Here is a 12,817-nt window from a genome sequence, read left to right as displayed (position 1 = left end):
ATGTAAACATTATTTTTAAGTTAGAAACCCAGGAAATGCAGAGTTAAGATTGTACTTTTTAAGGAAGGCACCATAAAATGCTCTTTAGCTTTAATATCCACTACAGGTATGTCTACACTACAATGTTGCAGTGCTTCGGTGTACACACTCATGGCAGTAACGGGAGAGGTTCTCCCATCACTGTAGTTAATCCATCTCCCCGATAGGTGGTAGCTAGCTCGATGGAATAATTCTTTCATCAACCTAGCACTGTCTCCACCAGGGGTTAGGTTGGCATAGTTACATCTCTCAAAGGTGTGTATTTTTCACACCCCTGAGAAATGTAGCTATGCTGATGTAAGCTTTCAGTGTGACCAGCCTGATGAAGGAGCCATTATTCTGCCAAATGGAAAATTTCAGTTTGTCCCCCAAAAGTTTCAAGGCAGTAATGTTTTCTATATTCAGTCATTGGAATTGTATGGCTTTTAATTTTGTTATCAAGTGTCAAGTCCATCTACATATTTAATATCAGTGAAGCTTTATTGTTAGCATTTGAAAGTCAGTTATAGTATGTGTCTGGAGATTAAAGGTCTGATTCTCATTGACACTAAGTGCTGGTCTGCACACACAATTGCACTGGTTTACTAAAGTGTGTCTTTAAACCAATTTAGTTAAACTGGTGCAAGTGTGTGTGTAGGCACTCTCAGGCTTGGTCTACACTGGTGGTGGGGGAATCGATCTAAGTTATGCAACTTTAGCTATGTGAATAACGTAGCTGAAGTTGACGTACTTAGATCGACTTACCATGGTGTCTTCACCGCGGTGAGTCAACTGCTGCCGCTCCCCCGTCAACTCCGCCTGCGCCTCTCATGGCGGTGGAGTACAGGAATCAACAGGAGAGCGCTCGGGGATCGATTTATTGCGTCTAGACTAGACATGATAAATCGACCCCCGCTGGATCGATCGTTGCCCGCCGATCTGGTGGGTAGTGTAGACATACCCTTAGTTCACTTTAAGGGTGTCATAGCTTAGCTTGTCAACTTAAATGAAACCAACCTACCCTTAAACTGAAATAAGACTGTCTACACTGGGTTTTACATTGATTTAACAAAATCAGTTTTTAAACTGAGTTAAGTTAAACTAGTACAACTTCTGTGAATAGATAAGCCCCAAAGCCACTTTCCACCACTCTGGCAGTGTAAAGTGCTCTTAGTGCAAATAAGATTTATAAGTATTTGACAGAGGAAACCAAGCATGGCTTTTGAACATTGCAGTGTTTCTCCCAGTAGCACATTCATTTACTAATGCTATTGAATTACATGGGCCAGATTATCAGTCGGTGTATATCAGTGTAGCTCCAGAGACTTCAATGTAGCTATGCCATTTTATGCCAGTTCACGATCTGGCCCCAAGTTCAAAAATGGTCTAAGCTATAGTGCTCGAAGGAAAACCTATCTGTACTTTGAACTATTAAGGGTCATTTGATTTCTCTCTCCCTTTCCCTGTTTCAGCTAATTAGGAAGTGCAGGAAAACTAACCCAACCCAAAGGCCTACATTTGAGCAAGTCAAGAAGTTATTGTACAAGATGAATCCTAACAAAGTTAGTCCAGTTGACATGATGATGACTCTGGTAAGCTTAATAGAGTCTTAACCAAACCAGAAAACAACCCAGGCAGGAGTTAACATACCCACCTGAAACTGCTGCCAGCTCTCCCTTCTAATCACTTGGAATGGTCTTGTCCTTTGATGTCTTGCCCCTTGTTTGCGAAGAAGAATAACAATCACTCATTGACCTCTAGTAGAATTAGCTGTAGCTTGAGCTATTGTGGAAGCTACAGTTAACTCTGAGTCCCAGCCCAGGTTCCATTCTAGCCCCCTTCCTTCAGTTCAGTTCTCAATTTTGTTTGGGGCTGAATTAAAAAATAATAATGTGACAACATTGTTTCTTAAAAATGCAGGTCTGGAAATCCTGTCCTCCCTCCTCAAGTGCAGAACTTCCCAGCTGCAGCAGCAGTTGAAGCCCAGTTTACTATATATCAAGAGCACAGCTCTCCAGAAGCATCTTGAGTGCTATTGCACAAGGCTTTGGTGGTGGGAATGGGGCTAGTGGCTCCACCATCGATTGCCACTCAGAGTAGGGGTGCATAAGCCACAGCATGGCCTAACGCAGCTCTGTGATCAGTTGGTGGGGGCTTGTGACTTAGGTCCTTAGGTGGTCCCTGCAGAGGGTCTCAATGCATGTCTCTGCAACTGGTACTGTGCACTGATATCCAGGACTTGGCTCCCAATAATTATGTAGAATTTGAAAGCAATGGGGCAAATTCTGCCTTCAGAAGAATGTGATCTTACTGATTTCCCGTGGGAGCCATGAATGTACCTAAGGACAGAATTTGGTCTAGAAAAAAATAATCTAGACCAACTTTTGACCCGTGCCCATCTAAATGTTACCAAACCAGAACCAGCCAAATGCTGAACTGCCTGCCGTTTATAGACATGAACATCTTAGTGAATGGATTATATTATGGAATCTGTTTGTCATGCTTAGATGGAGAAATACAGCAAACACCTGGAAGTAGTAGTTGCAGAACGAACCCAGGACTTAATGCATGAAAAGCAGAAGACTGATCGTTTATTATATAGTAAGTCAATCATATTACAGAAAATATAGGGTATTCTGAGCAGTAATAATTGAAATTTAGCTTTCCTAGTGACAAGCAATGGAAGAAATTACTTTTTAATAGGTAATCCTTTAATAGAGTTCCTCCATGCAAGATTCAATAGATATTTATCATTTCTTCATAGTTCCCCCACCCACCCACATAAATACTTTTACATCGACTAGTTAATATTCCAGCTTCCTCAACATTCTGAGACCCTCTTCTCTTGCTGAGAATGTCAGCTTGTGCAGTTCCAGGCATGCTGGAGGATCCTGGTGCATAGAGGGGTTGGGTTCTTTCATAGATTGTGCACTATAGAATTCACAAGAAGATGGGAATGAGAGGACAGACAGAGACAACAAGGGAGAGAAATCAGGAAGGAGAGAAGGGAAAAAGGAGAGCGAAATGAGGGAGAGAGAAAAGACCAGAGAGAAATACACAGGAGAAGAGGAGACAGAAGGCAGGAAAGAAGAGACAGAGGAAAACAAAAGAGAGGTAAAGAAAGATAGAATCAGCGATGGGCCTGGTTACATCTAGACTTCCCCTGACTTTGGAATGTTTAGCTCCCAAGCTTTCTTCTAGCCCTGAATAGATCCAGGGGGCAACTAGACTAGGATTCAGAAAGGATGTTTGATTCCAATTCAAGCCTCTCTCTAATAGTAACACTTGTTATAATAGTAATAATTAGAATTCACAACAAGCAGCACATATTGGGAAGTTCTGACGTCAGTTACGCTGGTGTCAAACTGCTGTAACTTCATTGATTTCCACAGAGTTACTCTGGATTTAGCAGGCTGTGAGGGCAGATTTTATCCCTATGTTTTTTCCAATGTCAAAGCATTTTACATTCATAAACATTTCTTTTGCTTTCTAGATCTGAATGGGGAAAAATCAGATTAAGCTAAATTTATCCTTTTCATGTATTTCTCACCCTACAATAATAGTTGACAATCTCGCTTTATGCTCTAAAATAGGTATGTTACCCAAGCAAGTAGCAGATGATCTGAGGCAAGGAAAACCTTCACAAGCCCAAAGTTACGTAATTGCCACTATCTTTTTCAGGTAAGTGGGAATGGATTTAGGACTATAATTTACTTGCACAAAACAATTGTGGTCAAGTCACTTGTAGAGAGGAGGCAAATAATGTCCATGAAACACAAACATTAAACTTTTTATTTGAGTGAGACCATAAAGGAGGTTTGCAAATTTCCACCTGTGGAAAGGAGTGCTGTTAAAATGCAGTGGATGAAACCTTCGTTCCAGGCACATAATTTCTATCAAAGCTGTGATCGCTGGTGGGAAAATGGCAACATTTTCCTCAGGGCAAATTTGTGAATTTCTGTGAAAGGTCACAAAATTGCCATTTTTTATGTTAAAATGAATGAAGTGGAAAGTGAGACTATCACATGGCTGCAAGTCTAGCACTTGGTAATCCATCACCTCTAGCAGTTAAAAGAAATATTTATTGCCCAAGTTTGGACTAAGTAAAGACATCAGGATCGGTCCCTATGGGGGGGAAAAACAATACATACCTCAAACATGTTTTCACAGACTTTATTTGGCTTTCGGCATTGAACAGCATGGTAAAAGGTACAGTGGTGAGTCGCTGTCCAACAATTTAAAGAGCCAGCGGCTCAGTCCATGACAGAGGTAGGATATTACGTCCACTTTTTCTTGTGTGCATAGTCTAAAACCAAGGACCTTTTATCCACAAAGTCTGGTTGTAGGTGAAAAATTGTCTACTCCGTTGGAAAGTGAAGCTGACTTAGTTCTGTCCGGTCTTTGGTACTGTTGGAATCTCTTCTTGCCTAAGCAAATGTTTTAAAGAGGACTATCCCCAGCCAGAAAGAGAGACTTCAAAACAAACAGAATGAAAACACAAATTCAGGGCTGGATGTTGGGGGTGGAGGGGTCAATACCTTCAGCTGAGAAAATAGTACTGCATGGGAAGATGTGCCATTGTGCTCATGTTTAACCAGAACACCTGACTGGATGGTGTTTAGCCAAACACCTCACTGGACAGTGTATGTTCTCTTGTTGTGCCTTCCCAGTGACATTGTTGGCTTCACTCAGCTATCCAGCACCAGCACACCTTACCAAGTGGTGGACTTCTTAAACAAACTCTATACTACCTTTGACGAAATCATAGACAACTATGATGTCTACAAGGTGGAGACGATAGGAGATGCCTGTAAGTTCCCTGTGCTGTGGGCAAGTGGGGATTTCATAAGAGGCTTAGGAGAAGAAGGGCTCAAAGCATAAGAATAACCAGTCCAGGGGATCTGAATAGCTCATTGCCGCATTAAGGACCAGAATAATTACATTTTGAGAGGGGAGAGTTCTAACACCGCCCTAACGATGAAGGTTCATTTTCCCCCCTACATGTCCATAGTATTCCATAGCAAACCTGATGAAAGGAGAGAAGTGGGTGGAGATGAACAAATCCTTCTGTGTTTGATTTTTGTGACCTGCAGGGTCCAGTCTTAGATGCTGACAACAGATCAATCGCGGCTGGTTCACTTGATGGCTTGTGCTTTACAGAAATGTGTGACTCTCATATGAACCAATGCCAACAACCCATCCTCACCCCACACCTTCTGCCCAAGACTCCCTCTCCCAAATGTTATCATTGCTGTCTTCTCAAGCAGGGTGTGGTAGCCTTATCCTCCTTCCTACTCTGTATGGAGCTGGAGGCTCTCTTTCTGGGTTCTTTAGAAAAAACGCCACTCATTCTTTCCCCCATATTGTAGGTTTGCAAGGGGTGGCTGCCACTTAAAGACTACTCTTGCACCAAATCTTCCAGGATCTTGCGGGCAATGGACTCTGAACCCTTAAATGTTAATGGTAGTGATGAAACACCTCTTGCTGCAGCAGCTGTTGCACACATTAGGGATCCCGAACATCTTAGCTAGCATTTGGTTACTCAAATGGATTCCTTAGCCACAGAGCTAGTGACTATCTCTGCCCTTGCTGCTCAGTGTAGGAGCCAGTTTCAGAAGGAATGGGAGAGGACTCCTGAGGGATTTGGGGTTCTTTGCCATTTCCTGGTGACCCCCACCCAAAGCTAGAAGAGCTGATACCCTCCGTGAGGCCCTGTGCCCCTTCTCCAGAGTCCTTGAATGTGGGGAGGGTAAGAGGGAAGTCCAAAGTTTTGCACAGCTCTAGAAATTAATCACTCAAAATATTATACTGTGTTTTCTGTCCTGGATTTGTTTCTGGAGTTTTTGCCCTAAACTTAGAGCTAACCCAGTGTGTGAAAGGGAAATAGGATTTTTTAGCTAAGGCCAGCATCCTTCTAGCAAATGCCTGTTTAAAATGACTCGTGTTGAAGGCTGATGAGGCTGTATTTTTGTTTTGAGACATGGTAGTGTCGGGGGTACCCAAAGAGAACGGTATTCGTCATGCCAGTGAAATAGCAAGTATGGCGCTAGACCTGGTGGCCGTGTGCAAGACATTTAGGATTCCGCACAAACCCAACACCCAGCTAAAGATACGAGCAGGAATCCACTCAGGTACGTGGCTAGGCTGCCATCTGGCAAATGTTTGTAATAGCGTCTTGTCTATGTAAAGATTGAGCTGAATTTTCAGCCATGGCCTGAGCCCCAGGTAGATCACCTTATCCTTAGAATCCAAGATCCTGTGACAAGGCAGTTACTGCTGAGTGGTAACTGTTGAGTTTTAAATGGGCCTCACCATCCCTCTGACATGGATGCTTTTGCAAGGAGCGCCCCACCAGCCAGACTGGGAGGAGCAGAGCCCACTTGTGCCTCACAGAAGGAGGGAGAAAGCTGATGCTAATACAGGCCAGGGATGGTAATTTTGTTGCCATTGCTAATCCCAGTTAGTTTGTTCGTGATCCCAAAAGAGTTTTTTCCTCACATCCTTGACTCAGCTCCCACACTTATGCTTTCTCTGCTTCCTGATCTGGGTCACCATCTGATTTTCCCACTCATCTGAATGCCTGGTTGGCAATACGGAGTCTGGATTAGACCAGCACACATGCTGTGATGCTCAGCACTTTGGAATGCGGCCCCAACAAGACTATTAGCCCTCGTTATCGCAACAACAGAGCAAACCCTTCTCAATTTAAAGCAGAATGGGCTGACATCACAGAACCAAAGCTAAGATTCAGTAGAGGAATACCTAGGAATAGAAAGCTCCTCTGCTATTGTCAGCAATATATGAGCTTGGTTCCTGCTCTTGCTTTTCCAGATGCTTAGTGTGTACAGGGCCAGCCTAAGGTATTTTTTGTGGGGCCTAGTGTGAACAGCTTCCGTGGAGACCCTGTCATGGGTCCACTTACCACAGTGGTGCCTCTTTACAGGGATTAGCTCCACCAGCCAGTATGCCCTCTCCTGATGGTGTCTTTCCCATCGTTGTCTCAGCCTGTAGATCCGCCGCAATCCAAGTACCACAGCGCCCTCTTCATGACTTGGCCCTCTGGCCATGTCACCATATCCATCTTTCCCCTGTCCAGGGGGGAAGTATCTCTGTCAGTAGTCCAGCCACTTCCCCAGTGGCGAGTGGGGGGTCCCAGGCCCACCCACTACTCCGGGTCCCAGCCCAGGGACCCTGTCAATGGCAACCACGTGCTGCATCTCCTCAACTCCCTTATGACTGCTATGCTTTCCTGGGCCCCTTCCCGGGCCCCCAGCACCTGCTCTGCCCTCACCTCAGAGCATTCAGGCACTGCTCTGTCCACGGTACTAGCACTCCTTCCTCTAGCTAGGAACACACTCTTCCCTCCTTGAACTCCAGACAGTTACTCACCCTGCTCTGCTCTGCGGCCCTTCTTATATAGGCCTGCTGGGCCCGGATTGGCTGCTTCTCACAGCCTCCCTCCTATTGGCCACTTCCTCACACAGCCTCCTTAGGCCTCTTTTAACCCCTTACATGCCAGTGTAGGGCAGACACCCCATCACAGACCCATCTAGCTCTCTGCTCATCTATGACCAGGCCCTCCTCCCCAGACCCTTCTGTGTACCCATAGCAACTCCTGCCTGACTGTGATCCCTCCATCCCAGCCCTACCCTGCTCATGAGGCTCTTGGGCTTCTAGTGACTCACCTACACGGACCTGGAAGTCAGTAGTGGAGGTGAAGCACAACTTGTCAAATGCAGGGGATGATTAGGACAGTATCAGCATTTATACCTTGTCATGGTGCAATGCAACCAGACTGGACCACAAATGGGGAACTGGGGAGACTGGACCAGAGCTGTGTGTGGCGCTGGGCCCTGTGCAACCACTGAGGTTACATGAGCCTAAGGTCCATTCTGAGTGTGAGTTAAAAACATCTCCCAAAATATTTGGCTTTCTTTCCTTCAATAGGGCCAGTTGTAGCTGGAGTCGTTGGAACCAAAATGCCCCGGTACTGCTTGTTTGGAGACACTGTCAACACAGCTTCCAGGATGGAGTCCACCAGTGAGGGTAAAGAAAAGCCAAATGCTGGGGCAATGCTTAGCACATTTTAATGAGTTGTGGAGAAACAAAGGGCTGAGTTCTGAGTCCAGCCCTGGCTTAAGAGGGTGCAACTCCCAACCTCAGGAGGCTTTTGACTTGAGGGCTCAACTGTGCAGCCAAGATCCAGAGACACAGGGGAACCTACATGCATGGCTTTCCCCTCTTGTGAAAAAGGGGGCTCCACTGCCTTGTGACAGCCTCCCCTCTTCCTCCAGGCCCAAGAGAGGGGTCTCCAAGGGTCCACAGCTCCTTGCAGGAGATGGGGCAGGCTGCAATCAGGCCCTGGAGATGCATAGGATTAGCAGGGAATGTTCATTGTTCATCCTCCTTCCCTGCTCTCAGCGGAGCTCATCGCAGAACTATAATATGTTCTATGGCCCACCCTCCTCAGTGTAGCTTCCCTTTAAATGGGGACTGCTAGTGACTACAGAAAGTTTGACAACCTGGCTCCATTGGAACTGCACCCTCAGCCAGTGGAGGTGGGGGGAGTCTGTTGCATGGGGAAGCAAACCCTGTTGTCCAGCAGAATGATCAGGAAGAAATCTCCATGAGAAAATCTGCAGACAGAGTTCTTCTTCAGCTCCTCCCAGGGACTGGCAGAGTCCTGAGTTTGGTTAGCAAGCTTTCTCTTTAGCTGGGCTGAAATCTGATTTGATCCGAGCTCCAGGGGCCAGAAAAAGCTGAATGAGCCAAAGCCAGGCTTTTTTTTTTTTTTTAAGACATATTTGTTCCTCTAATCCATGAGAGAAAGAAGGTTACATAGTTTTGTTGGATGGGGTTACAATGCTTTTCAAATGTATTAAAACAGGGCAATTTTTCAATATATTTTAACGGGCTGTTCCACTCCAAAAAGTGACTCTCAAAATTGTCACGATGGGGTTTAATATGTCCATTGTGCCTTACTGATTCCATATCAAATTTGCCCAGTTTACAAATTGAAAGTGTGTTTCCTCCCGATCCTAACTGCTAGCTTGCAAACTCGACCCATGGATCTGAGAGTCAAGCTGGGTTCTTTCCTTCTCACTCATCATCACTAATATGAAGATTCTACAGAACAAATTATGCCCTCAGTGACATCTGTTCACCCCCCATTGTCTTCAACTCATGCTCTCAGTTATGTGTGCAACCTCATTAGCCTTCTGTCAATCTCCCAGTCTGCTCCCTTCCTCTTCTTCCTTTGCACTCTCCTGGAGTGAACTCATTTGATACCATAGGCTCAGCTACCACTTTTATGCTGATGACTCTCAAATCTTTTCCTCCATCCGTCACATTTCATCTTCTCTTCAGTCATGTATCTCTACCTCTCTCTCACCTTTTCTTCTGTATGTCTTATCAACACCTCTAACACAGTGTGCTAAGAAAAAGCTTATCATTTTATGACCTTAATCCTCTCCTCTTTCCATGCTTCTTTCAGGATAGTCATCTGAGGATTTCAAATAGCTTTACACACTGTAGGTAACTAACCCAGAGGACCTCACAGTGATAGCTTAGAAGTATTAACTTCCGTGAAATCCACAATTTCCATCCTGTGTGGACATAACATTTGTTTCTGTCCCAAATCGGGATGAAATATCAAAATATCAAAACTTTTTGTGGGGCAAATAGTTCAGGAAAGTTTTCAATTGGAAATTATGGAAACATTTTATTTCAGCATTTTTCAGTCTAAATGAAATATTCTGAGATTTCTGAATCAAAATGCTGTGGAAAATTTTGATTTTAGGGAAACTGTTTTTTTCTGTCAAAAAATCATTTCGGTGGAAAAATCCTCCCACCCCCAGCTCACGAATCATCCCCATTTTTACAAATAGGTAAATTAAGTGTCTGGTCCCATGTCACACAGAGAATTCGTTGCAGAAGTGGGAATAGAACCCAGGAGTCCTGGTTGCCTGTCTCCTGCAATGGATGACACAATAAGCATTTTGCATGAGTATACATCCTTCCTTGGTTAAAGAAAAGATCATGTTACCAGAATAATTCAGTAGAAGTATTTATACAGTTACAGGAGATGGCACCTCCCCCTCTTTTTATTTATTTATAGGCTTGGAGGCAGTGGGTGGGTGGAAATTTCTCTTAGCTTTAGTCTTTGTTCAAAAGTGAGTACACAGAAAAGGCTCTGGCTGTTCAGTGGCCACTGGCTAAAACTCCATATGGATTTCTTCCCTGTGAGATGAAAGGGTCACTTGTCAAGCAACTCCAGCCAGGCAGCTATAAAGAGCTGAAAAATAATATCGGATACAGGATGTGATGTGAAGTGTTTGTTGACAGTCACGTATGTGTCCTGAGATGACTTACAAAGAGACCAAGGACCTTTCAGTTCATCTGTGAGCATTTCAAATAACATGGTAGTGCCAGCCAAGAAATGAAAAGAGCTAGGTGTCATTCAATAATAATGACGCAGCCTGGGGGGGCAGATGGAAGTTTAGTCGCTATTCATTGCTGGCTAAGTCTTCAGTGGATAAATGGTTACAATAATATGGCAATTTCCCCCCCTTCCAGCTCTTAAAATACAATGCAGTTCAAATACGTACCAACTGTTGGAGCAGATTGGAGAGTACATATTAGTGTGTCGTGGGAATTTGCAAGTCAAGGTAAATATACAGCATTTGTGCTCAGCTTTTCAGAGGGGGAAAGTGTGAACAGTCTTCTGGAATGCCGTTGTTTTAATCCTTCATACCCTCCTCGCTCAGAGAAGGGCTTTACTGAATCTGAGCGGTGCCCCCAGCTGAAGAGGCCTGGATGGAGTTCCGTGGAAGGATCACTCAGCGGAGTTTGCTCAAGGGTGACATAAGCTGCTCCCAGGCCCAGCCAACTCTGGGAGCGAGGGCCCAAACATGGGCTCCACACTCAGATTCACGGCTTGCCAAGCCGCCCTGCCTGCCTGCTTCAAATCAAACACGAGACTTGAAAATAGTGATAAACAATAAACGAACACAAACTTTGTGTTTGGAACCTGTCAATCCTAACGGCCCCCATTTTGGGAAGTAACTTCATTCTCGGTGGGATTTTCTCTTTGTGGTGAAAATGGACCTTGAATAATCACAACCTTTGGGAGGAATCTGAAGCCAGATCCAAAACTGAACACTGTAGGCAGCTTCTCTCGCTCTGTAAGGGGCTGATAGAAAACCCTTGGCCCTGGACTTTGAAGGGTGTGAAATCTAGAACCCATTTTTTTCCATTTTGGGTCCATATCTGTCTGGCTAATTATCCTGCCATGCGAAGCATGCCGGTAAATATCAAAGTGTCCCACAGTTTTGCTTTGCGAAAACAATTCATTTCCATGGCCTCGCTCTGAAACAGGCCCATGCCTATCTACACCACATGGACAACTGAATCCTGGGACCCAGTTACTACACAATTTCCCACTGACCTAATGACAACATAATTACGGTTTGTACTGCAGGTAGGACCTAACCATGTTGCAACCATGTCTCACAACTAGGCTAAAGGTCTGGCCTGCCCTCAGGACTTTAGCTAAGGCTTTGACCTCAGTAATGGGATATGGTAAAAACACAATTAGATCCAACCCACACTACAGATTTTCATTGTCTTGTAAGTGGATGAGAAGAAAAGACTGTGATAATGGCATCCCCTGATTCATTTATATTTGTATTTGTAGTGTTGACAGACCCATAATTAAAATTAGTGAAACTTTCTCAGAGATGAAGTGTTTTTTCCATCATTAATAGACACAGTAGTAATGGCCAGAGCACTGGACTGGGACTCAGGGGATCTGAGTTCTATTTCTAGCTCTGCCACAGGCCCGCTGGGGGATCTTGGCAAGTCATTTTGTCTCTCCAGGCCTCAGTTTCCCTTTCTGTACAATGGGGTAATGATACTGACCTCCTTTATAAAGCACATTGAGATCTACTAATGAAAAACACTATATAAGAACTAGGTGGTATTATTATTACACCTTGATTTATTTTCTTCCATAGGGGAAAGGAGACATGGTGACATACTGGCTAGAAGGAAAGCAGAATATTGCCATCCAGAAGAGAGCACCCATCACTACCACAACCTCTCAAGACCCTGATGGAACTACTTTCAGTTTGATTCCAGGAGTCTTGCCCAGTGATCCTCTCTCCAGCCCAGCTTAAAGGGCATGGGTAGATGTTTAGTTGTTCCAGTTTCTCCTTGTTTTCAGTCTTTTAGATCTACCTGGCAAACTTCTCCTGTGATCCAGGAGGGCCTGAGATATTTGAAAGCTTCCATTGCCGTGCCACACCTAGAGGCAAAGCAAGAAAATAGATGCTGCTCCCCCACAGCCTCTCCGGATGTACGGACAGTCATTAATCAAAGCTCTCTCCCTTAGTCTGACGGGAACAAAAATAAAGAAGTAAAACAAATCACTGGTGACGACAAATGTGTGGATAATTAAGGAATTAAATGGATTCTTCTGTGTCACCAGCTATCCAGAGACCGGGATCAGATCTGTTCAGCTGTCGCTTGGTTTTGGGGGGGAAAGCCCTGCAAACAGCCCCCATTATTAGACTTGGCACAAGCAGCAGGCTGGAGATGCCAGAATATTAACTCCTCTCGTGGTGAGAAGGAGAAAGGGGAGGCTGTGCTATTTAGTGCCAGGGTGGTGATAAGCCTCATGGGATTAATTTGTTTAATGTTTTGAAAGGAGGGATTGAAATGTGGACTTTGCTAGAATTGAAGGCCAGGTACAGTAGGAGGGAACAATCTGGCCTAGTGGATAAAGCATTGGACTAAAAGA

The 12,817-nt window shown here is 44.6% G+C and overlaps 1 protein-coding gene across 1 annotated transcript in view; it reads left to right on the top strand.

The window, feature by feature from the left end:
- LOC117879256 (atrial natriuretic peptide receptor 2-like) overlaps positions 1-12,817 on the top strand; it is a 41,292-nt gene extending 28,475 nt beyond the window's left edge. The window contains exons 16-23 of the mRNA XM_034774307.1: positions 1,491-1,610; positions 2,526-2,619; positions 3,612-3,699; positions 4,689-4,828; positions 5,997-6,149; positions 7,966-8,064; positions 10,594-10,685; positions 12,033-12,817. Of these exons, the coding sequence (XP_034630198.1) occupies positions 1,491-1,610; positions 2,526-2,619; positions 3,612-3,699; positions 4,689-4,828; positions 5,997-6,149; positions 7,966-8,064; positions 10,594-10,685; positions 12,033-12,194 (948 nt within the window). The 3' untranslated portion in view covers positions 12,195-12,817. The remainder of the gene's footprint in view (positions 1-1,490; positions 1,611-2,525; positions 2,620-3,611; positions 3,700-4,688; positions 4,829-5,996; positions 6,150-7,965; positions 8,065-10,593; positions 10,686-12,032) is intronic.

The sequence above is a fragment of the Trachemys scripta genome, chromosome 6, assembly GCF_013100865.1.
Source record: "Trachemys scripta elegans isolate TJP31775 chromosome 6, CAS_Tse_1.0, whole genome shotgun sequence".
Taxonomy (NCBI): Eukaryota; Metazoa; Chordata; order Testudines; family Emydidae; genus Trachemys; species Trachemys scripta.
The sequence above is the reverse complement of the archived record's forward strand: the minus strand, read 5'-3'. Positions and strand labels throughout refer to the sequence as shown.